General features: G+C 46.5%; 1 protein-coding gene across 1 annotated transcript in view; it reads left to right on the top strand.

Annotated features, from left to right (window-relative positions):
• The window catches only part of ADAMTS18 (ADAM metallopeptidase with thrombospondin type 1 motif 18), a 136,558-nt gene that overhangs the window by 51,411 nt on the left and 60,586 nt on the right, over nucleotides 1-24,561 (top strand). The window contains exons 4-11 of the mRNA XM_075537171.1: nucleotides 3,578-3,860; nucleotides 6,980-7,173; nucleotides 7,430-7,513; nucleotides 9,187-9,346; nucleotides 16,792-16,897; nucleotides 18,010-18,147; nucleotides 20,520-20,673; nucleotides 21,296-21,391. Of these exons, the coding sequence (XP_075393286.1) occupies nucleotides 3,578-3,860; nucleotides 6,980-7,173; nucleotides 7,430-7,513; nucleotides 9,187-9,346; nucleotides 16,792-16,897; nucleotides 18,010-18,147; nucleotides 20,520-20,673; nucleotides 21,296-21,391 (1,215 nt within the window). The remainder of the gene's footprint in view (nucleotides 1-3,577; nucleotides 3,861-6,979; nucleotides 7,174-7,429; nucleotides 7,514-9,186; nucleotides 9,347-16,791; nucleotides 16,898-18,009; nucleotides 18,148-20,519; nucleotides 20,674-21,295; nucleotides 21,392-24,561) is intronic.

Raw genomic sequence — 24,561 nt, 5'->3', positions numbered from 1 at the left:
ATGACTGATTATTCTAAGGTGTGCATACCTCCCTAGTTTGGCTATTCTTATAAACCTGTCTACTGCTTAGCTGAAAGTTGAAGGATGGGCTTGAGTTTATTTCCAAACCTGAAGGTCGACTGAAAGTCATAAGTGCAGGAGTTCTCCCAGTCTCTTTGGGACCATGAAGCCTCGTCTTCTTTATGATTCTGAATTTTGTTCTGCGGTTTGCTCCCATTCTATTGCGGACCTTCTAATTGGGTCCCTTTTGGAGCAGTTGGTAGTGGTGACTGGGCACCATCTAGTTCTTCTGGTCTCAGGGTCATGAAGGTTGATGTCTGTGTGGTCCACTAGTCCATTGGCCTCATTATGTCTGTTGGTTTCGGGTGTTGTGGAAGATTTTCTCAGTCGTTTCTTAAAAGTCTGTCTTTCCTTTGGTGTTTTCTTTCCCTCCCCCGTCAATTCCTGGATCCTAGACTTCGGTTTCACATTGGCTCAACTTTACTAAGCTTTTCAGATATTCTATTGTGGTCAGCTGCCCTCGAGTTGATTCTGACCCTTCGTGACCCTGTGCCCAGCAGCAGGAAACACTGCCCAGTCTTGTGCCAGCCTCACAATTGAGCCTACGCTTGAGCCATTGCTGTGGCCGCTGCGGCAACCCATCTTGTGGAGGACCTTGCTCTGTTGTGTTGCCCTACCTCTTTACCAGGCATGGTGGCTCTTCTCACATCTGAGGCCACTGGGTGGGTCTCTTTGTTCCCCTCTTGGTTTCACCCTTCTGTGCCCCCTTACGGCTGAGGGGTCAGTCTCAGTCCCATCTAGACTTTCCCCGTGTGATCCCTGGAAGGGGTTCTTCACTCTGTTACCCCCTCCCTGTATGGGCCCCCACTCTCCAATCCATTTGCCGACCTCTTCATCCACTCTGTCACTTTCTGTCGCATCTCACCACTCTGCCTCAGGCCTTGCACAAAGGAGTAGTTCATGGCTATTTGTGGTGTTCTACTTGTTTAATCCCTGCTTCCTGTGTTTGAGTCGAAGCCACACGGGACCACAGATCTGTCTTGTTCACCACGAGGTAAGCCAGAAGATTGTGTGTTTAGGAACGCAACATCTGTCACTCACTCTACAAACAAATAGCTTGATTATTTCTTTGGATGCATGGAGTTTATGCTTTGGGGACTCTACATTTGCATCCCTTTGGCTAGGTTACAAAGCCTGCCACTAAATTGAACCATAACAAGTTGTGTGCGTGTGTGTGTGTGTGTGTGTGTTTTCCCTTTCATATCTAACACTGCAAAAATCTTTTTTGGTGTATTTTTTTGTCCTTCAGACTCTGAACTAAAAGAAGACATGAGTCCAACACCTTGGCCCCCTGTAGGATGATGTTTTTTTTTTTCATGGGGTGTGTGTATGTGTGTGGGGGGGGTGCCTGTTGCTTTTCAGGACAAAAGCTTTCACTCTGCCTCTGAGGTTCCTCCAGTTTTCATGAACTAGGCAGAGAAGAGCAAGCTTCCAAACCAGTTCATCCAGTTCAAGCACTTAGAGTGGTTTAAGCCTTTGAACACAGTGAGGAAGTAGGGCTGCAGGGGGCGGGGGGAGGGCCGAGGGCTTAACTGGATAATTCATGATCCCTCACACTGCCCCCACCCCACCCCTCACCCCTTTAACTCTTCAGTCTGCCAACTGGAGTCCCTACGTTGTGTTCGTTGTCCCCAGGAAGCTGGGCATCGGCCAGAGTGCCCGGGTCTGGGAACGGGAGGTTAGAGTTTTATCTGTCTTCCACTGGGCTTTTCCTCCAAGGATAGTGATGAGGTTTACATAAAGCACTTCATGGACTGACCTGCCCTCACACTCGAAGCATGCACAGGAGTTGCTGCTGCTGCTGCTGTCGAATGCTCTTACATGTGGCATTGCACACCCGCCTCCACCCCCCCTCGCCCCCGCCAGTTTCTCCCCCAGACGGTCGCAAGATCAAACAGCTCTGTCCTAGGATAGGTATGACCAGAGCCTCCCTCGACTCCAAGGCTGGTGGGACTTGATCTCACGCAGTCCGGGCATGTCAGACGAGACCAGTCACTGGAGAAGGACACCCTGCTTGGTGGAAAAGAGGAAGATCCTCAGCAAGGTAGATTGCCTCAGTGGCTTCCCCCTGGGGCTCAAACCTAGGAAGCACGGAGAGGAGGGTGCAGGACCGGGTGGTGTTTCAGTCTGTCATACAGGGCGTCACAGCGGGTCAGAATTGACTGGGTGGCACCCAACAGAAACAAGAATTTCTCCTGCTGGCAAGGGATGGCATGCTAGCATACTTGCTCTTCGAAGATTCTTCAAAATAGACTAATAAACATCTATTTCTTTGATGATAGACTGTGCCCGGCTTCCGGGGATAGGTAGGCTCCACTGGTACTTCTAAGCCAGGGCGGGGACAGCAGTTAACGCATTCAGATTTCAGCTGCATTTGGTGTTTATGCCCTTGATAGGTGGGCGTGGACATTGCAGCTTGAGATTGGTTTCAATAGGACGGTGAACATGGCTTCTCTGAGGAGAGCGTGCTTAGGCAGGGCTGTAAGTGAGCATCAGAAAGCCAAAAGTAGACAGGAAACGATTTCAGGTGCCAGATCAAGTGTGGACAAGCTCTTTGAAGTGGGAAAGGACTCGGTAAGTTCATGAAAGCAACCCAGGTGCCCTCCAGTTGCCTCAGATGCACATGTGAAAGTTACACAATGAAGACGGACAACTGCAGAAGAAGAGATGCAATTGGATTATGGTGCCCGCAAGGAGTATTGGAAGCACCCTGGGCCATCAGAAGAGCCAGCCGTGGAAGAAGGACGGCCGGAATGCCTCTGCGACACAAGGCTGGCGAGACTTGGACTCACATACTTTGGACATGTTGTTAGGGGAGACCAGTCCCTGGAAAAATACATCATGCTAAGTTGAGTACAAGGGCAATCACAAGGAAGACCCAGGATGAGATCTACTGACCCAGCGGCTGCCCCCTGGACTCAAACATAACCCTGGTAAGGCAGCACAGGGCCGGGAACGTTTGGTTCTATTATCAAAGGGTCACTGAGAGTCGGAACCAACTGGACAGCATTCAACAGCCACGACAGGTTCCATTGACTAGATTCTGACTCATTCAGACCCCATGTGTGTGGACGTGGAACCAGACCCCACAGGGTTTTCAGTGACTGATCTGGTGGGTGGTGTTTGTTTTTACCTACCTACACTATTAGTTCCTTGGACATGGGGATGTTGCTATAACCATGACCCTCCGGCCACTGCTCACCACAGTGTCTTCCACGTCCACTCTGGATGTCATGTGGCTTAGCCCTTACTGTCACGAACACCACGATGGCCGCCTAGAACCATGGGTGCCAGTATCCGCTTTCCCACTTGCTATCTTAGCCTCAGCATTCTCATCTGTAAAAGGGGAGTCATGAGAGCAGCAACTTGTAGTTCTTCTGATGAAATGAGACGAGGCATGCCAAGTAGTTGGCACCGAGCCAGCCCATAGGAAGCATTCAATACAGGGGTGTTGATACCAACACACGTGAAAGAGATCAATGAACTAATTTGTGTTTTCTTTTGTTTGGTCTTTTAGTCAGGCTTAATCAGGACAGGAAAGAGTGAATTCCTCATCTCACCATTGCCTCCGCTGCTGGCTCAGGAACACAACTACAGCTCACCCGCTGGCCACCATCCGCATGTACTTTACAAAAGGACGGCGGCAGAGAAGGTGCAGCGGTACCAGGGCTACCCTAGTTCCAGCCAGAACGATGCTGGTCACCCCACAAGCCACACTTCCCATGCACCCCAGAGAAGCGAGAGAGATTATCATCACCGAAGGTCCAAAAGGCAGCATTTTTGTGGACGACGCAAGAAATGTATGTAAGGAAACCTTTTCTTGTTCTGCTCTTGTAGGCTTTCTTGAGTGACGTTCATTGTAAGCGGGTCGTTGAGCAAACAAAACGAGCAGAGACCAACTATAGTTGAAGAGGTTTATTGGGTCCAAACCCAGACTCAGTGCTGAGGGGCCACAGCAGACTGTCGAGTGCCAGGTGTGGGCCGTGAGCCCTGACTTGGGACAAGCTTTTATAGACGTACAGTTTGTTGGGTCAGACAGAAAGGATGCAGAACTGTGCATCATCTTAAGCAGCTGCAGGGCACAGAAGCGGGGCATTTTGCAGTTCAGCATTTTGCACAAACTTGGGATTATCCTGTTTTCTTCCGTTCTGATTGCAAACCTAGATCGTTTCCAACTTCCGTATCAACCAGAACAATTTCATCACATTCCTCATCACATTCCTTGTCACATTCTTGATCACAACATCGTCCTTGTGAAACAGTGGCTAGACTGAAAGCCATTTACTTATGATGAAAGAACATCGGCGGTCCGCCCCTAGGCGGGGTTGGGTGCTCCTTTGGTGGGCGAAGAGGAGAAATTCCCCTTGAACCAAGAATGTAAGGACCTTAGGGGAGCTGAAGGCGACGCACAGGGACCCTGAGACGTGTGTTGTGGCCCAGACACGAGATCTACACTTTAATCAGCAGTGACCAACAGGCTTCCGATATGTGTCCTAATGGAATTTTAAATTTCCTAGTAAGAATCGTAAAATTTCTAGTAGAAATTTTGTAAAATTTGCAACATCATTAAAAAATGTTTTAAAAATTTAATGAACTTTCATAACCCACGTGAATATCTAAAACATTACTACTTCCGCATTACCAATATAAACAAATGGGATTGTTTGTATTCTTTCTTCGTACCAAATGTTCAAAATTATTGTAAACCCAGAGTGCATTTCAATTTGATGCTGAATTTCCATTGTGAATAGTTGTTCTGCATATAGATTTCATAAAATTTATGGCGGGGGAACATGTAAACTTACGTTTTAAGACGTTTCCCATATCTGAATCTGACATCTAAACCGAGATCCATTGAAATAAAATAAAACGAAACATTCAGTTCCTCGCTGACACTAGCCACGTTTTGACGGTGTCGAGCCCTGTGAGGCAAGTGGCTGTCATATTGGACAGTGCACTCAAATGGAGTTTTTATCTGTGGGGAACTGGAGCCAGAATCATTGAAATACTAATGAGGAAAAATAATGAAGACTAAAGTTTCTACCAGTTTTAATTGTTGCTGGGTTCAGTGTGTTACCGTGAAGTATCCTTTCCAAGAGCCCTCCTTTTGGCATGCACTTATACCAGGTATGCTCCAGCTGTAAGCTGTGGGAGTAACAATAGGAGTGATGTTCATAGCGATGGTGATACATATTTGAAACAGCAAGCCGCATCAGCATTTTAAGGGGCGTCATCCTCTGTTTATGAATGGGAAACCGAGTTTGAGTTGCAGGCTTGATAGCTCCAAAGCAGTGGTTCTCAACCTTCCTCGTGCCCCGACCCTTTCATGCAGTTCCTCATGTGGTGGGGACCCCCAACCATCACATGATTTTTGTTGCTACTTCATCACTGTCATTTTGCTGCTGTGATGAATCAGGCGGCCCCTGTGAAAGGGTTATTCAAGTCCCAAAGGGTTTGCGACCCACAGGTTGAAAACCGCTGCTCCAGAGGATTTGATCTCCTAATTTCACTCTGGATAGATCTCGCTGTTAGGTCTCTATCAGCTGTTAATGTATTGCAGTGCTTCTACACTAGTTACCACGTGCTGTTATCACAGAGGTTTGTTGTGGTTGGTTGGCTCTAACTCATAGTGACCCTATTGCACGGCAGAACAAAACAACCCCGTGCCGACCTCACAATTGTCACGCTTGAGCCCAATGTTGTAGCCACGGTGACAGTCCACCCCCTTGAGGGTTTTCCTCTTCGCTGACATTCCAAGTTCCTGTTATTAATAAAGGGTTACCACTGGGTCTTCTCATTGGGAGTCATGCCCCATCGCCAAATGAAGGTCCCAAAAGCTGAACTCCATCGCCATCATTATGATTGACTCTACCTTGAGGAGGCAGCTCTTCCTCAGTCGTATTTTTAATGCCTTCCATCTTTAGGTGAGATGTCTGACTGAATTCCACTGCTATTCATGGATTTTCAGTATCTGACAATGCTCTGCTGCGATTCATAGGGTTTTTAGTAGTAAATCCCTCAGAAGTGGATGGCATATTCCCTCTTTGTAGTCTCTGAGTCTGGAAGCTCTGCTGACACCTGTTCACCTTACATGACCCTGCTGGCATTTGAAAATTCCAGAGACAGAGCTTCCAGTGTCACAGCAATGTGCGAGCCCCCACAGTATGACGAGCTGACAAACGAGTGGTGGTGTTAACGTGGTAGATCACGCAAAAGTGTACACCACGGACCATGTTTTATAGGCGCTTTCATTTTGTTCAAAGACAAATAGGTCAATTGTGAGGAAATCAGATTCAAAGTATGTCTATTTCTAGTGTTGGAGCACTTGTATAAAACGAGCTTTTTAAAGTTTTAAAGACTCCTTCCACAAAACTGACATTTCTTGACCAACTGCAGTGACTACTTGTAGCTTATTTTCTGTTGTACTTTGGAGCATTCTTGAGTCATTGAGATAACCCGCCAGCCACTCCTTGGGAGAAAGATGAGACTGACCGATCACAGAGAGATTTTCAGTTTTGGAAAAACCTTAAGGAGCAATTCTACTCTGTCCTACAAGATCCCTGGGGACAGACATGTACTCAATGGACATGGGTTTGTTCTGGTTTCATTTTTATCCACCCATCTATTGTCTTCCCATCCATCTATCCATCCATCCATCCATCTATCCATCCATCCATCCATCCATCCATCCATCCATCCATCCATCCATCCATCCAATAAATCTCTCTTGATGAGCTACTACATGTAAAACATCTTGACAGATGCTTGAAAGGTCATTAAGCAGTGAACTGGGAAAACGTTGGCAGTTTCTCCCTCCGCTCAGTGTCTCTGTCTGCCTCACCCAGATTTGAGCTCAGTGTCTCTCTGCCTGCCTCACCCAGATTTGAGCCCCTTCCACATGCTCTTGCGTTCATTGCAGATGCCCCCAAGCCTCCCGTAGAGGATGCCTATCTCCGCCTCGATGAACACGGGAGCTCAGGACGGCCCAGACGATCAGCTGGGAAGTTGCAGCGGAGTCTCACTGTGGAGACCCTCGTGGTAGCAGACAAGAAAATGGTGGACAAACATGGCAAGGGGAACGTGACCACATACATCCTCACAGTCATGAACATGGTAAGGGGGTGCCATGACTCCATTCTGTCGGGCACTCCAAAGGGAATTCCCTTGCAGTCACATGATGTCACTGGGGGGTCGCGCAGGGAGGGCGGGGTGAGTTTTAAGGAAATTGGTGTCCTCGTAGGTGCATTTGGTGAAAAGGAAACCCACCTACCTCTTAATAAATCTCATTGGTTTCCGGTTTTGGAAATTTTGAGTCCGTTCCTTTTCTTTTACTGAAACGTAGCAACAACAAAAATATCTGTCCCAACAGGTGTCCAGCCTTTTTAAAGATGGAACCATTGGAAATGACATCAACATTGTTGTGGTGAGCCTCATTCTTCTGGAACAAGAACCTGTAGGTGGCGAACTTCATTTACTTCCCCTCGTCTTTTGTCTCGCAGGATGTGTTTAGTGAGCACCTACCTTGTGTCACGGCTCCCCATACATGTGCTTGGAAAATACAGTTCTGAGAATATGTGAATCTGAACTCTACTGTCCAGGAAAATATAATCAAATAGGACTGTGTAGACAACTCAGTAAAACAGTACGACATAACTGTGTGCGTATACGCACATAGATGTGCATCCGTGCTGATAGCGGTGTGTCTATTTACATGTAAAGTAGTAAATGTGCATCTCTGAGTCCAAAGACGAACCATACGTTGTGCAAGGAAAGTGTAGCTAGATGTAGGCCTCAGTAAGAAAACGCATCTGGTCTTAGATTTAAGAGTTAAGTAGCTGCACGTACGTTAATTGCAGGCAGGTACCGAATGAGATTTGGAAAGTAGACCGAAATGCATCATCTGAAAATTCATGTAGGAAACCCACTCCATCCCCAGAAGCATTTTAGGCACTCGGGGGGGTAGAATAGACCGGGGCTGTTTAGCTGCCCGTGAACTGATGACAGTGAGAAGCCAGACAAAAGCACGGGATGAGTGATAGCGCAGGAACCTAGAATGAAGTGTTAGGTTTCCTGGAGCTCATGTCCCCACGGTGTTTTGATGTTGAAACTGTGTTTTGGGTGAAGGGCGGGGATTAGCTACCAAACAGACTCTTGAAGTCCCCCCCGAGGCTTTTCCTCTGCATCTGTCGCCCTGAAGAGGGTTGAACAAAGGAGGGAGCCCAAAACAAGACAAAATTAATCTAATTGCCCAGGTGTGTGGAGCTCCAGAGGTTAAGAACTTGTCAAATTATTCTTGGAATTTCAGAAAGATCGGGTGTGTGTCAGTGGGGGCGGAGAGACGCTTTGGCGTTAAGCTACTACTTAGGCCTTGCCCCAAGACATCAAAGCCAGTGGCAACCTAATTCACTGATAATTAAAGATCTTGTCGGGAAGCCCTCAACTTGACCAAAGTCAATAGTTTGAAGTGAACCTTTGGATAAATGATTATTTTAAGCATAGGGCCCGTGCTGCCCGTAGAGTCTCATTAGCAATTATTTTACTCTCCCATTCAGCGAGTTTTTGTGTCACCCATTGATTAACTCATTGGACTCTAAGATGTGGCTGGCCCGTGCTGGCAATATCATGAATGAGTCACAGATAAGCACGTGTCTCTTGCAGATGCGGAAAGCCACATTCTGTTGAGGAAGCGATTGTGCTTTATCACAAGCAGTTTGTTGCGTTCTAATTGTGAGCGGTGCCAGTGGGACATGAAGGTGGAGTTCTGAACACTCCAGATTGCAGCTCAGATACTGTGTGTTACATGGTTTTGGGGGAGCCATGCACACTTCCTCCCCTCATGCATTATTTTATCTGTGTGAGTGCATTATTTTACGTGTACATGCTGCTTGCAGAAACTACAGTCCTGCCTATTTGGGGGAGAAATATAGTTGGTCATAGATCATGCTGAGGACACGTTGAAGTTGATTTGAATATTCTGAGCATTTACGTAAAATGGATATTTTTATAAATTGTCTCCAACCAAGCATTTTGTCTGCTGACCTCTCTCCCTAGAAACAGGATGTTTCTGTGTTTGCCTGTACCAATGATCCCTCGCGTGCATCTCTGACTTGTGTGGGTTTCCCATAGGCAGAATTGTCGATCAATCACCATGCAGACCAGTCTCTGAATAGTTTTTGCCAATGGCAGTCAGCCCTCGTGGGGAAGAATGACAAGAGGCATGACCATGCCATTTTACTGACGGGAATTGATATTTGCTCCTGGAAGAATGAACCGTGTGACACCCTAGGTATGGTACCAACAGAAACCTCAATCACATCCATGGTCGTTGAAGGTGAAAGTGCAGAAATGCACCTGCTGGGTGGATGGTCCTTGTGATGTTTCATCCACAGGGGAAGAAACAAGCTCACTGCCCTTGAGGTCATTCCAACTTACAGCAACCCTATTGAATTGCCTCTGTGGGTTTCCAAGACTAAATATTTGATTCTGAAAGCCTCATCTTTTTCCTGTGAGACAGCAGGTGGTGTTGAACTGCTGACCATGCAATTCATAGTCCAACACATAACCTACTACACCAGTGGTTCTCATCCTATGGGTTGTGACCCCTTTGTGGTCCATCGACCCTTTCAGAAGGGGCGCCTGATTCATAACAGTAGAAAAATGACAGTGATAAAGTAGCAACAAAAATAATTTTATGGTTGGAGGGTCACCACCACGTGAGGAACTGGATTAAAGGGTCGCAGCATTGGGAAGGTTGAGAACCACTGCAGTACACCATCAGAGCCCCTCTAATAAGGAGAAAGAACATTTAACTGATGAAACATCTTACCTCTACCCTCTGGTGCATATCATTATACCTAACTGAATTTGATATGAGCTAGGGAATCTTCTGTCTGCTTCATCCCTTGACTTTTTCTTTATTTGTCCTCTTGGTGATAATTGAATCATCATTCTTTTTTTTTGTACACAAGGTACATTTCATCAAAATATTTTTCACTTTCAATACCCATCATCTGATTGTACATAATTGTTAGAACAAGATATTAAAGTAAAGTCAATAGTAGCTAAGGCAGCCTCATTTATAGAATCAACTCTGAATCCTGACTGCCTCTGTTTTCAATAGAATCACCCCCAAAATGCCTATTATGTGTGGCTCTCATCTACTCTGGAATTAATGAGAGCCTTCCATTTCAAAGTCTGCAGTGATTTCTAATTTATGCTCTGATTCCAAAATTACTTTGATTCTAACAATTTCTTTTTGACGTTTAACTTTCCAAGTAAGTTGTGTGCCTGATAATTTTTTTTAAATACGTTTACTGGGGGCTCTTTCATCTCTTATCACAATCCATACATTCATCCAGTGTGTCAAGCACATTTGCACATATGCTGCCACCATCATTTTCAAAGCATTCTCTTCCCACTTGAGCCCCTGATATCCACTCCCCATTTCTTCCCCCTTCCTCTCCCGCCCACCCTACCTCACGAACCCTTGATAAGTTATAGATTATTTTTCCCATATCTTATATCATCTTCTGTCACCCCTCACCCACTTTTCCATTATTCGTCCCCTTGGAGGGGGTTCTAGGTTGATCCTTGTGATCGGTTCTCCCTTTCTCCCCCCACCCTCCCCTAATCCTCCTGGTATCTCTACTCTCCTTGTTGGCCCTGAGGGGTTTATCTATCCTGGATTCCCTGTGTTTCTGGCTCTTATCTGTAGCAGTGTGCTTGTTCTGGTCTAATCCGATTTGTAAGGTAGAATTGAGGTCATGATAGTGGGATGAAGGAAGCACCAAAGAACTAGAGGAAAGTTGTGTGTTTCATCGGTGCTATACTGCACCCTGACTAGCTCATCTCTTCCCTGTGACCCCTCTGTAAGGGACCTCTTCTCTGTGAACCCTCTAAGGGGATGTCCAGTTATTTACAGATGAGCATTGGGTCTCCACTCCGTACCCCCACCCCACATTAACCTTTGATATGGTTTTATTCTGGGTGTTAGATTGCCTGATACCTGATCCCATTGACACCTCATGATCATACAGGCTGGTGTGCTTCTTCCATGTGGGTTTTGTTGCTTCTGAGCTAGATGGCTGCTTATCAAGCCTTTAAGACCGCAGATGCTATATCTTTTGATAGCTGGGTGCCATCAGCTTTCTTCACCACATTTGCTTATGCACCCATTTTGTCTTCAGCAATCGTGTTGGGAAGGTGAGCATCACAGAATGCTGGATTGTTAGAACAAAGTGTTCTTGTGTCGAGGGAGTACTTAAATTGAGGACCAATGTCCATCTGCAACCTTAATTCTTAATAGATATGAGTACATAGTTCTATTTCCCTCTCATATATATATAATATTTGCATATATACATGCCTGTATTTAAGCCTTTATAAATGTTCTTTGCCTCCTGGTTCTTTCCTCTATTTCCTTTTTATTTCCCTCTTGTCCCAACATCATATTCGGCCTTCATTTGGGTTTAGTAATTCCTTGCTGCTACATTGCCCTTGATCGAACCCCACTAGACATCCTACAACCCTCCTTCCATTGATTTTAGTTCACTTGTTGTTCCCTTATCCCTGGGTTGGTCCCTCCACCCCTTCCTTTCTCCCACCTCCCCTTCTCCATTATCCCCCCAGAACCATTGGTCCTGTTCTTTTCATCTCCAAATTATTTAATCTTGCCTATTTTATCTAGATAGATATGCAGATACATTAATAAGTGCAAAAACCAGGCAAGGCCAAGTAAAACAACAAAGGAAGCTAAAACCAACAAAAGTATGAATACAACAGCAAAAAACAAACACAAAATAACAGTAACAGAAAGAAAGCCACTGACAAAATTGGAAAAGCCTATAACTAGTTCAAGGTCTGTTTGTTGGCCTTTACAAGTGTTTACCAGTTGCGTCTGATGGGTGCCACACTGTCTCCCAAGTCTATTTTTGGTTTTGTCCTGGGGATTTCATCGCTCTGCTCCCCATGCTGCTCTGCTGCATGCCCTCAGTGCCGCACCCCAGCGTGATGGGACCAGACTGAGCACTATTCCCGCACCATGTCTCCAGTGCTGTCCCCCTGCAGTGTCGTGGTTCAGTGAGGGATGCCGTGTCCCATGGTGAGGCCAGCCCTATGGTCCTCCCTGTGTGTTGTCTGCTCTGATCAGGAACATTGTCCTTGGGGCTTGGTGGGCCAGGATGTCCTCTCCTCCTTCTCCATCCCTTTTCATTTCTCCCATGTGCTCTATTCCGACACGCCCCTTGCCCCAAGCTGTAGCCCCAGTGCTGTCCTCTGAAGTGCATTCTTCTGATGGGGGTGGGGGGTGGGGGGCATAGTTGGGATTGAGACCCACTCCACAGAGACATGTTATTAAAAAAATCATTTTATTGGGTTCTTATAGCTCTTATCACAATCCATACATAATTGTGTCAAGCATATTTGTACAGATGTTGCCATCATCATTTTCAAAACATTTTCTTTCTACTTGAGCGCTTGGTATTAACTCATTTCCCCCCTCCCCCTCCCACCGTCCCTTTCTCCCCTCCCTTCCTTATGAATCCTTGATAATTTATAAATTGTTATTTTTCATGTCTTAAATGAACTGATGCCTCCCTTCATCCACTTTTTTGTTGTTCATCCCCCTTGGGGGTTATATATCAATCATTGTGATTGACTCCCCCTTTCTCTTATTGAGGGCTCTTACAGCTCATCACATTCCATACATCACTTGTATTGAGCATATTTGTACATATGTTGTCATCATTGTTTTCTAGACATTTACTTTCTATTTGAGCCCTTGGTATCAGCTCCTCATTTTTCCCTCCCGCCCATTCCACCCTCATAGCCCCTTGATAAATTATAAATTATTATTGTTTGTATATCTTACACCAACCACTGTTTCTCTTCTGTTGTTCATCTCCCTGCGGGGAGGTATTACGTGTCGATCATTGCCATCAGTTCCCCATTCCTTCCCTCCTGCCCCCACCCTCTCCCTACCGTCCTGGTGATATCGATCATTGTTTACCTGGGCAAACTGTGAGTTCTTCCGTAAGCGTGATGATTGCGTGAGCAGGGAGTCGAAGACACTTTTATTGGTCTACATACATGTAGTTGTGCCACTAGGTAGCAGCGACGCCTTTGGAAAGGCTCGGTTGGCTATATTTGTATCACTGTGCTTACCAATGTGATGGCAGTGATGTCATGGATGGCCATAGCATGTGTCTTTACATGAGGATGACCTCTCTCACATCACGGCAACGAGGTAGAACAGTCAGTTCACCAATATGCATGTAGCACTAACTGCATGTTTTCTTAGTGACGGGGGCCCAGCAGGGGAAGACTTTAGACATTCACACAATGCCGTGCAGTCCAAGAGGAGACCAAGGACTGGCCTGCATGGTCTTGAGATGACTCTTGGGAAGAGGTGAATTGACCAACCATTGCCAAGGCCTAACTCTTTAGAATTAAAAATGTTTCATCGCCTTTAACTGGCCCGGAAAACACGAATTTAATTAGAACACATTACTAAGGTGTGTGCACACTTTCTGCTGTGTGTTTTCCCATGGAAACTATATCCTGAGCTGGGAACGTAGTGCCGTTGTTAAGTAGGGCTTTGACTCCGTTCGCGTTGGTTCCGTTATGGTCAATGGAGCAAAAACTGGGACAGTTGGGAATTTGCAAAATGTGTATGGCAACTGGAAGGGAGCAAAATTGATAGGTCTGGGTATTAGAACAGGCGACTGGGAAGAGACATGTGTAGGAAGTTGGAATACTGCCAGATTCTGGAGAGCAACACACATTCAAAGTGATGGAATTGTCTGCCATTTTTGAGCAGGGCGCCAATTTTTCCGACTCTGTCATGTGAGAGTTTTGGTTGCTATGTGATGTGCCCACTGCCCTGGATTTCTAAGAGAGAGATTAAGTTTCTAGCAGGGCATTAGCCCATGATTTTCCCATTCTGGTTATCATTCCAGACACCCACAGGTTGCACATTTCCAGTTGCGCTTCTTTGGCCATGACTGAACCAAGAAGAACCAGTTCCAAGCCCAGCTATTAAGTGAATTCTTTGCCTTGGTGTCGATATCATCTTAGTAGTTGCTCTAGCCCAAATAACGCACCCAAGCATGCCAGAGCACATTCGGTGCCTTTCTGCGTCAGCTGACAGAGGGCCTGAAAAGACAGGTTGACGGCATTATCTCAAAAAGCAAGAAACCTCTGCAAGATTGCATTTTTTTTTTTTGCTTAAAAAATTTTTTTATTAAAATCGGGGGGCTCTACAGCTCATACCAATCCATACATCCTTTGCATAAGCATATTTGTATATAGGTTGTCATTCTTTTCTAGACATTTACTTTCTTTTTTAAAACATTTTATTAGGGACTCATACAACTCTTATCACAATCGATACATACATCAATTGTGTAAAGCACATCTGCACATTCTTTGCCCTCATCATTTTCAAAGCATCTGCTCTCCAACCCAGGGACAAGGGAAAAACATGGGACCCCAAATGGTAGAGAAGGGGGAGTGGCTGGCCTGGTGGGAAATGATCAAGGGTAAGGTTGCTTAGAGAAGAGGTATACTCTAGCCCAGGTGGCGACGAAGCATGGTAGTAGGGCAGGAGGAAAGTCAAGGGAGATGGAGGAAAGAGCTAGGAATCAAAGGGCATTCATGGAGGTCTAGACAAAGACATGTACATGCAAATATATATAGGAGGATGGGGAAATAGATCTATGTGTCTATATTTATAGGTCAAGTATTAAGGTGGCGGAAGGACCTTGGGCCTCTACTCAAACACTCCCTCAATGCATGAATACCTTCTTTTATTAAATTGGAACTCTATGATGCTCACTCTCCCGACACAACGGCTGGAGTCAAAGTGGGTGAACAAGTAAATGTGGTGAAGAAAGCTGATGGTGCCCGGCTATCAAAAGAGATAGTGACTGGGGTCTTAAAGGCTTGAAGATAAACAAGCGGCCATCTAGCTCAGAAGCAACAAAGTCCACATGGAAGAACACACCAGCCTGTGTGATCGAGTGGTCCCAAAGGGATCAGTTACCAGGCATCAAAGAACAAAAAAATCATATCATTGACTGCACACCTCCATGATAGGATCGCTGAAGACAAATGGGTGCATAAGCAAATGTGGTGAAGAAAGCTGATGGTGCCCGGCTATCAAAAGAGATAGCGTCTGGGGTCTTAAAGGCTTGAAGGTGAACAAGCGGCCATCTAGCTCAGAAGCAAATGAGCCCACATGGAAGAAGCACACCGGCCAGTGCGATCACGAGGTGCCCAAGGGACCAGGTATAAGGCATCATGCAAAAAAAAGAAAAGATATAAGTGTGTGTATGTATGTGTATATATGTGTATATGTATATATGTATGTGTATATATGTATATATGTCATATTAAATGAAGGGGGAAGTGCAGAGTGGAGACCCAAGGCCCAAGTGTCGGCCAATGGAGATCCCCTCATAGAGGGGTTTAGGAGAGGAGATGGGTTAATTAGGGTGTGAGGTAGTATCGATGAAGAACACAGCTTTCCCCCAGATCCTGGATGCTTCCTCCCCCCAACTACCATGATCCGAATTCTACCTTGCAGGGCTGGATAGGACAGAGGCTGTACACTGGTGCATATGAGGGTTGGAGGTACAGGGAATCCAGGGTGGATGATACCTTCAGGACCAAGGGTGTGAGGGACGATGCTGGGAGAGTGGAGGGTGAGTGGGTTGGAAAGGGGAAACTGATTACAAGGATCCACATGTGACCTCTTCCTTGGGAGAGGGACAGCAGAGAAGGGGGGAAGGGAGACTCCGGATAGGGCAAGATATGACAAAATAACGATGTATAAATTACCAAGGGCATATGAGGGAGGGGGGAATGGGGAGGGAGGGGGAAAAAAAAAGAGGACCTGATGTAAGGGGCTTAAGTGGAGAGCAAATGCCTTGAGAATGATTGGGGCAGGGAATGTATGGATGTGCTTTATACAATTGATGTATGTATATGTATGGATTGTGGTAAGAGTTGTATGAGTCCCTAATAAAATGTAAAAGAAGAAAAGAGAAAAAAATGATTAGGGCAAAGACTGTACAGATGTGCTTTATACAATTGATGTATGTATATGTATGAACTGTGAAAAGAATTGTATGAGCCCCAATAAATTGTTAAAATAAAAAAAATAAAATAAAAGTGAAGTATAATAAAAAAATTTTTTTAATTAAAATCGGCGGGCTCTACAGCTCATACCAATCCATACATCCTTTGCATAAGCATATTTGTATATAGGTTGTCATTCTTTTCTAGACATTTACTTTCTTTTTAAAAACATTTTATTAGGGACTCATACAACTCTTATCACAATCGATACATACATCAATTGTGTAAAGCACATCTGCACATTCTTTGCCCTCATCATTTTCAAAGCATCTGCTCTCCACTTAAACCCTTTGCATCAAGTCCTCTTTTTTCCCCTCCCTCCCCGCTCCCTCCTCCTCATGAGCCCTTGATAATTTATAAATTATTATTTTGTCATATAAGATTGCATTTTCATATTGCCGTTCAACCCCTCAAATGATAGAATACTTTTAGCAGTTAACAGATTGATACTTTCCTCCGGAGGGTGGGGTAGGAGGGGAGAAATGCATTGACGTATCCAAGGGAAACTATGTGGAACCTTCTGGGGCCATGAAAAAGGACTGTTTATTTACGTGTCTCCCTTTGGATTCACAGCTGAAATTTATTTTCCCATAGGTTTTGCCCCCATCGGTGGCATGTGCAGTAAGACCCGCAGTTGTACCATCAACGAGGACACAGGGCTCAGCCTGGCCTTCACCGTTGCTCATGAATCTGGGCACAAGTAAGTGGCCCTGTGACTCAGCACCTTAGATGACCCCTGAGCTGGCAAGTAAATGGCCTTCCTCTAATGATGATTAGTCATCTAGGTAGAAAAATAGGATCAATTCTGTATAAACCTTACAGGAGTATCTGATACCTAAAAACAGTTATTTGCTGTGATTTTAATTCCAACTCATGGTAACCCCACCCCCCACCCCGATGTCAGAAGAGCAGAACTAGGCTCCACAGGGTGTTCAGTAGTTGGCTTGTCATCAGGTCTTTGCTTTGTTTTAAGAGCCTCTGGGTGGACCTGACCTCCGTGCTTACTCTTAGCAGCCAAGGACATTCACTGTTTTCACCACCCAGGACTCCTATGTATAAAATACATCCAATAAATGCTAGTCGTTGTTGATAGAAGAGGACTTGGGAATCATTTTATAACAATGGATGTGATTTCTAGGGAGCAAACCTACCTGATGCTCTCCCAAGGCCAGAACCTTCTGTGGTGGGTGCGGCGGCACCAGTGGAAACACGGCCATGCACCGTGCATTCAGATGCAGGCCTTCCTGGCCTCTCAGTAGAGAGGGTCAAGCATCGTCAGGCCGTCTATGGTCCTAACAGAACGTGTTTGTAAGCAGGGCTTATGATTGCAGTTAACACAGCAGGCGTCTCGGAGAAAGGGCTTTACGCCACACTAGCCTGAAGCGTGACTAACCCTCCACCAAGTTCTCGTCAGCTGTCGTACCCACCTGCAACTCAGAATGCCCCACCGTCGTTCTCTGCCGAGTGGCAGGAGATGCAGAGGGTTGTTTGAAATCAAAGAAGAGTATCTCCATCACTTTCGCTTAGCTTAGTGAGCCTGCAGGAATTTTCTAGAAAGTGTGTAACGTAGGCATCATTCTTTGATGGATTGATTTGGGGCCAAGACATCACAAAGCCCCTTAACATCCGTTATCCGTTTCTATTGTCAGTGTGTACTGTGTTATGCAGCAACTCACTAGGGTCCTTCTCTTTCCTTGTCATCTAACAAAACACACTGAACCCTCCCTGGAGTCTGGATTCTCACTGCATCTGTTTCTTCTCTGTTTGAAGGTTTTTTTTTTTCTCCCCCCCCCCCACCTTATTCTCTTCCAGCTTCGGCATGATCCACGATGGAGAAGGCAACCCCTGTAGAAAGGCTGAAGGCACCATCATGTCTCCCACACTGATGGCGAGCAATGGGGTGTTCTACTGGTCTGCCTGCAGCCGGCAGTATCTCAATAATTTCCTTAGGTAAGACAGGCCAGCGCCAGGGGCTGGGAAGTAACAAGAAACAGGATCAATAGATGGGAAGACACGTGCGGAGGGGAAGGATCTTTTGACCTCTTCATGAGCAGGAAGGTTGACAAATTCTCTTGATGAGGAGGAGGATGGTGATGATGATGGTGATGATGATGATAACATTATTTTGATATTTTACAAAAACGAATGGAGTATCTAATGCAGTGCTAAGTGTATTCTGCATCCAGTCTTCCCAGCAATATTATGGATGTCCTCACTGCATCTTGAGCCCATCAAGTTGATTCTGACTCATAGCGACCTTGGAGAGCAGGGGTCCTCAAACCATGGCCTGCCGGCCATGTGCGGCCCACTGAGGACATTTATCCAGCCCGCCAGGTGTTTGTGCCCTGTTTGTTTTTTTACTTCAAAATAAAATATGTGCAGTGTGCACAGGAATTTGTTCATAGTTTTGTTCTTTAAACTATAGTCCAGCCCTCCAACGGGTCTGAGGGACAGTGAACTGGGCCCTCTGTTTAAAATTGAGGGCCCTGCTATAGAGGATCACCAAGGCTGTACCCCTTTACGAACCTACCTTGTGGTCAGCAGTCCAGTGCTTACTCAGGAACACCACCATCAGGGATTCTTCTTGTTGTTAGGTGCCACAGGGGTGATTCTGACTCACAGAAACCTTCTGCACCACAGCAGGAAACAGTGTCCTCATCCTGTGCCATCCTTCCAGATCGTTCTCATGTGTGAGCTCACTGTTGCAGCCGCTGGGTCCAGCCATCTTTCTGCGGGCTTTCCCCTTATTCGCTGCCCGCTCCTTTGCCAAGCATGATTTCCTTCTCCGGGGACTGGTCTCTCCTGACATCATGTTTGAAGTACAAAGTGGTTGAGGCAAAGTCTCATCCTCCTTGCCTCTAAGGAACATTCTGGAAGTACTTCTTCCGAGACACATTGGTTAGCTCTTTTGGCAGTCTGTGGGACTTTCACTGTTCTTTGCCGGCACTGCCATCCACATGCATCCGTTTTGTCCCTGAAGGTCTGTCGGAGTGAGTTGCAGTCCCAGGATGTGGACTCAGCTCTGTTGCAGTTCCAGAATCTGTGTGCTTCATGTTACATGAGGGAGGCTTAACAAAGTTCCGGGGAGATGCTATCTTTTCTTAATTCCATTTTCTCCATGAGCTGTCTGGAGACCTCTCGGAGTGACTTGTTATTGTAACTGGCTGTTTGCATTCATTTAATCCATTTGGACAGGAGCGTATTGAAAAATGTCTCCAACCGTGTGCATGCTCTCATGAATAAAGCTTTGTCTTGATGGACTACCCTGTTTGAACTGACCACAAGCTAGGTCTGTGTCCAAAAGACACCCAAAGGGAGAGGGAAACTCTGTAAAATCCCCTTGATATCTTGAAACTCCTAGATTGCATAAGTAAAAATGGGAGGTGGGCAGTTATTAAATGATGTACCCAAAGTTGAAGCTCTCTGAGCTTTCCTTTAGTGGAATGTGGTTATCTGTGGGAGCCTTTGGTCATTACAACACCCCTGTAGTGGCTGATGTTAACGCTATCTGTATGGTTATAGGTTTGACTTCTGATCTGTATGTAGATGTATCCCCTCCATCGATGTTGACCCTCAAGAACAGGGGTCCTCAAACTTTTTAAACAGGGGGCCAGTTCACTATCCTTCAGACCATTGGAGGGCCGGACTATAGTTTTAAAAAAAATCAACTATGAACAAATTCCTATGCACACTGCACATATCTTAGTTTGAAGTAAAAAAAACAAACGGGGCAAAAACACCCGGCCGGCTGGATAAATATCCTTGGCGGGCTGCATGTGGCCCGGGGGCCGTAGTTTGAGGACCCCTGCTCAAGAGCATTCAGGATATGTTCCTTTGACCAGACATTAGGGAAACTGGACTTTCTTTAGAAATTGATAGTCCTGAAACCTGTACCCGGGTATGCGATCTGCAAACGTTTGCAGAATTGGCAGTAGTGCCCAAGTAAGTCTGATGAAATGTCACTGCTCAGGGGTCTCTCAGGGTTCAGAGTACATGTCCCACTCCTGGTTCTTGGTGGTAGTGCGATTCCCTCTCCTGATTCTCAGAGAGCTGCTTCTGTAGGCAGCAGGCTAGCGGTCACAATGTGTCCGGTTAGCAATCGCTCACAGGTGAATTCGACCAGGGTCTTCTCCCAGCTTCTCACCCAGACCTGTGCAGGAAGAGGTCTTTTGGTGGGGGCAGTAAGAGCCTTTGGCTAGAAGAGCCACGTTCAGTCGCTCACGGCCCCTGCACCGTGTGTACGTGTCCCTTCAGAAGTGCACTCTTGCAAGTGGGAAGAGCAGAGCGGGGCAGGGATTCATGAAGATGTGTTGTCTCTCCAGTACGCCGCAGGCCGGCTGCCTGGTGGATGAGCCCAAGCACACAGTACAGTACAAGTATCCGGACAAACTCCCGGGGCAGATTTATGACGCCGATACGCAGTGCAAGTTGCAGTTTGGAGCAAAAGCCAAGTTATGCAGTCCTAGTTTTGTGAAGGTATGTTTGCTTGTGATTTCCATCTTACATTAAGATTCTGAATTGTGTGTACGCAGTGCGCAAAGGTGTAAACATTTGGTTTAGTGGAGGCCAAGGGTGAGGGCCTGGGTTATCTTTCCGCTGTCAGTTGTTTGGCAGGAGAATCAAGTGGTGATTGGACCGTCGATGAATTATCCTGGCTTCTGCCCCCTACCCCCCATGCCTGCCTCCTTCAAATCCCACTTGACTGTCTTTGGAGGAAAATTACTCTTCCTTACATGAAGATTTTACCAGTCGTAGTAAATCTGGGAACCGTCACTTTGATCTTACCGGTGACCCTTGTTCTTTTGTCTTTGTATTCAGATTCCTTTGAATGCAACTCCTTTGAAACCATTGCTGCGGCTAGGTTAGATGTGACCCAGTCAGTACCAACTCATAGCGACCTTATGCACAACCAAGGGAAACTCTGCTTGGTCTTGCTCCAGTCTCTTCATTGCCGGGTTTAAGCCCATTGTGGCCACCACCGTGTCAGACCACGGCGCCACCAGCATGCCCTCAAAGCAGAGTACACCGCACACAGAAGTACTGGGTCCTTCTGTGCCTGTTGTGCCATCACCCTGACCAGTCCCTTCTTGCCTTTCAGGACATTTGCAAATCTCTCTGGTGCCACCGAGTGGGCCACAGGTGTGTGACCAAGTTCATGCCCGCGGCGGAGGGGACCATTTGTGGCTCGAGTATGGTAAACTGCTTACTTGTTAGCTTTTAGTTCTGGAAGCTTGATGTGCCCAAATTCTCTGACTCTAGGCTGGCAGGCGTTGGCTGCCTCGCTTTCCTTTGTCTTCTCTGTAGAATGACCTCTATGATTTAGCATCGGTTACAAAACGTCATGCCAGCACGAACCATTCGGCTCAGTTGCAAATTATTCCTCTCGTAGCCTTTCTTTGCCTTTTGTAGAGGATAGGCTTGGGGCCAAATATGTCTCGTTCAGTGAGCCAGTCGGCCGCATGTCTATTTTTGCCTTCTCTGCTTGACCCAGTGGGTTAAGAACCACAGGGAGTAGGTGGTCTCTGGGTTAGCACTTCCCCACTGGCCGCCTTCACTCCCTTCACCATCAGGGCCGCCTGTTGGGCTTCTGATTGACCAGGGAGAGGAGAGCGCCATCAGAAGAGAATTCCTCAGTGGAATCTGGAGGGGAATGAAAAGGTATCAACCAGCTGAATTTGAGGGCTTCATTTCCAAGATTGTGGGTGAAAAAAAAAAGGATTTGGTGTCACCGTTTCACTAATCTCTTAGTGAAGGTCTTCCCCACCCTCCGACCCCCCAAAAAAAGTGGCCCAAGCTTGTCTCTCAGAGTCAATCAGTTAGAGCTGATCCAATTCCACAAGAAGGTACCGGCACCTGAATAACAGGGGTCTGGGGACCCCCAGGATACAGAGAGGAATCAGACCCCGTTTTCGACTTTCAGCCGTTCCCAGTCTATGGAGCGGCCTCTGCAAAAATCAGTCACACCATCTTCTCAAGCACGCGTTCTTCCAGCACCTGGTTACCACTGAGACCCAGACGAGCGGGCCGTGCACCTGGTTCCGGACCTGGTAACGCATTCATGAAGCGCCCCAAGGAGAGGCGCACTCACACGGTCCTTGGCGTTGGAACTAAAGGTCTCCGGCTGGACGAGAGAAAGGACGGGTGAGAAAGCCAGGCAAAGACACAGGCCCACAGAGCAGAGCGTGTATTCAGCAAAAGCTTCCTGGTTTTTCCTGGAGTATTGACTCAACATGGCATGCAAGCTGTTTACCATGTCGCCCTTTATTTGAAAGGAAATCAGCATCGAGAGAATTGAAGAGTGAAAGATACTTTACAGTCGTAGTCTAGAGGCATGTGGAAGTTGGATGATGGGTCAGAAAAACTGCAGAATTGATGACTTTGGGTTATGCTGCTGGCCGAGACCGTGGAAAGTACCATGGACAACCAGAAGAATGGCCGGTCTGTCTTCGAAGTACAGCCAGCATGCTCCTAGATTGCGTCTCATGTACCTGGGACACGTGATCAGGAGAGACTAGGCCCTGGGAAAGGACACCGTGCTTGGTAGAGGGGCAGCCAACAATTGGAAGACAGGGGCTGAAGCAATGAGCTCAAACATCAGACCAGAGAGCATGTCATTCTATTGTGCACAAGACCGCTGTCAGTCAGAATTGACCAGAGAGCACCAGATGGCCATAACAAACAAACACCCTTTTAGATATCCATCTTCGTTTCTAATGGTTATTGTCTTTACTTTTGTCATCTTTCTTGGCCCTCCTCTTTGGAATTTTTCGCATTACATCAAGCGAATGACAGCCTGGGCGTTCCAGGCAATTTTTCATCTTCTTAAGAACTCACCCAAAGAGTTCTCATCGGAAACATGAGGAAGCATGTTTCTATCTCATCGGAAACATGAGGAAGCGTGTTTCTAACTGTGGTCACGCAGAGCAACGCGTTAACCACATCGGCGAAAGAAGCAGTGCGATACGAGCCGTTTTCATTTCTAAGGCATCAGACGTTACAGTTGGCCACTTGAAGATGGATGGGCTTTAAAAAATCATTAAGAAGTCAAGAGTGAAAAAAAAAAAGAAGTCAAGAGTGTGAAATAGAATAGCATATGAAACAAAACCCAATCCTGACCTAGTAAATGAGGCAGCGGGAGGAGCGCCAACACGGGTCTAAGGTTGATTACATCAATCCTCCAGGGGTTTATGCTGTGTGAGAACCGCAGTACCCCGAGTTAGATTTTATTCACTGTAATGTGAGATGAAAAAAATAGGTGGTTTGATTCCAACCCCCCACTCGTTATGTTTTAGAACCGCAGGGTGATCGTGACATCCTGGGGAAACCCTCGTCTGTAAGCTCAACCTCAGCAGAAACCTTCTGCCGAGTTCCAACCTTCAGCACTCTCTCTCATCCTTCCTTGGCTTCTCTAATTGGCTGTTGGTTAGATTGTAAGCTTCAAGCGGGCCAGGGATTTCTCTTGCTCATGCCTTACACCCCGAGTGGCCACTGCTCAATGCTTGGGTTGGTTGTAACTGGGACACAGGCAATCCTCCCCATCCCCTCTGCTGCCCCGAGCCCTCCATGATTGATGTCTGTCCTTGAAAACCCCGTGGAAGCCGGAATGTAGGAGCCATATACTTGCTCTCTAGACTAGGGCTTCGTCAACGTACTCCACGCACGCCCCTTTCACCTGAGACGTTTGTAATGCATTCAAGTGATCTCAGAACACTTTGGATTTATGATATATTTGATTTTTGAGTCCCTTTGGGGGATGCGTAGTCAGAATCCTTTTCCTTGTGCCAAAATTTTTCAAGGCCTCCCACATTCAGTTACATGAAGCCCAGAGGGGGCCCTGGCCCACAGTGTAAGACGCTTGGTTCTGGGGTGATGTGGGCAAGGAGAGGAGAGTTTATACCTGTTGCCCTCCCTAAAAGACCTCTGCCCAACTCCTGCCCAGTCCATGTGGGATTTGGAAGCAGCATTAGCTACATCTATACAGGGGCGCTTCCAAAGCTTTGTGGGGGGAAGGGGCACCAAAAGATAATACAATTGTTCCCAGAACTTTTGGACAGCCCCTCAAACTGTATGAATTAAAACAAAACCACACAAAAACTAAAACAAACCCAGTGTCGTTAAGTCAATTCCAACCCAGTAGAACTGAGAATAGAACTGCTCCATCGGGTTCCCAAGGGTGTCACTTTCCCAGCAGCCGTTCTCAACCTGTGGGTCACGACCCCTTTGGGGGTCGAATGACCCTTTCACAGGGGTCACCTGGTTCATAACAATAGCAACATTGTAGTCATGAGGTAGCAACAAAAATAATGTTATGGTTGAGAACCATGCTTTACCGGAACAGCGAGCCACATCTTTCGGGGAGCAGCT

This window comes from Tenrec ecaudatus, chromosome 18 (genome assembly GCF_050624435.1).
Source record: "Tenrec ecaudatus isolate mTenEca1 chromosome 18, mTenEca1.hap1, whole genome shotgun sequence".
NCBI classification, from domain to species: Eukaryota; Metazoa; Chordata; class Mammalia; order Afrosoricida; family Tenrecidae; genus Tenrec; species Tenrec ecaudatus.
This window is presented reverse-complemented; position numbering and strand designations above follow the sequence as displayed.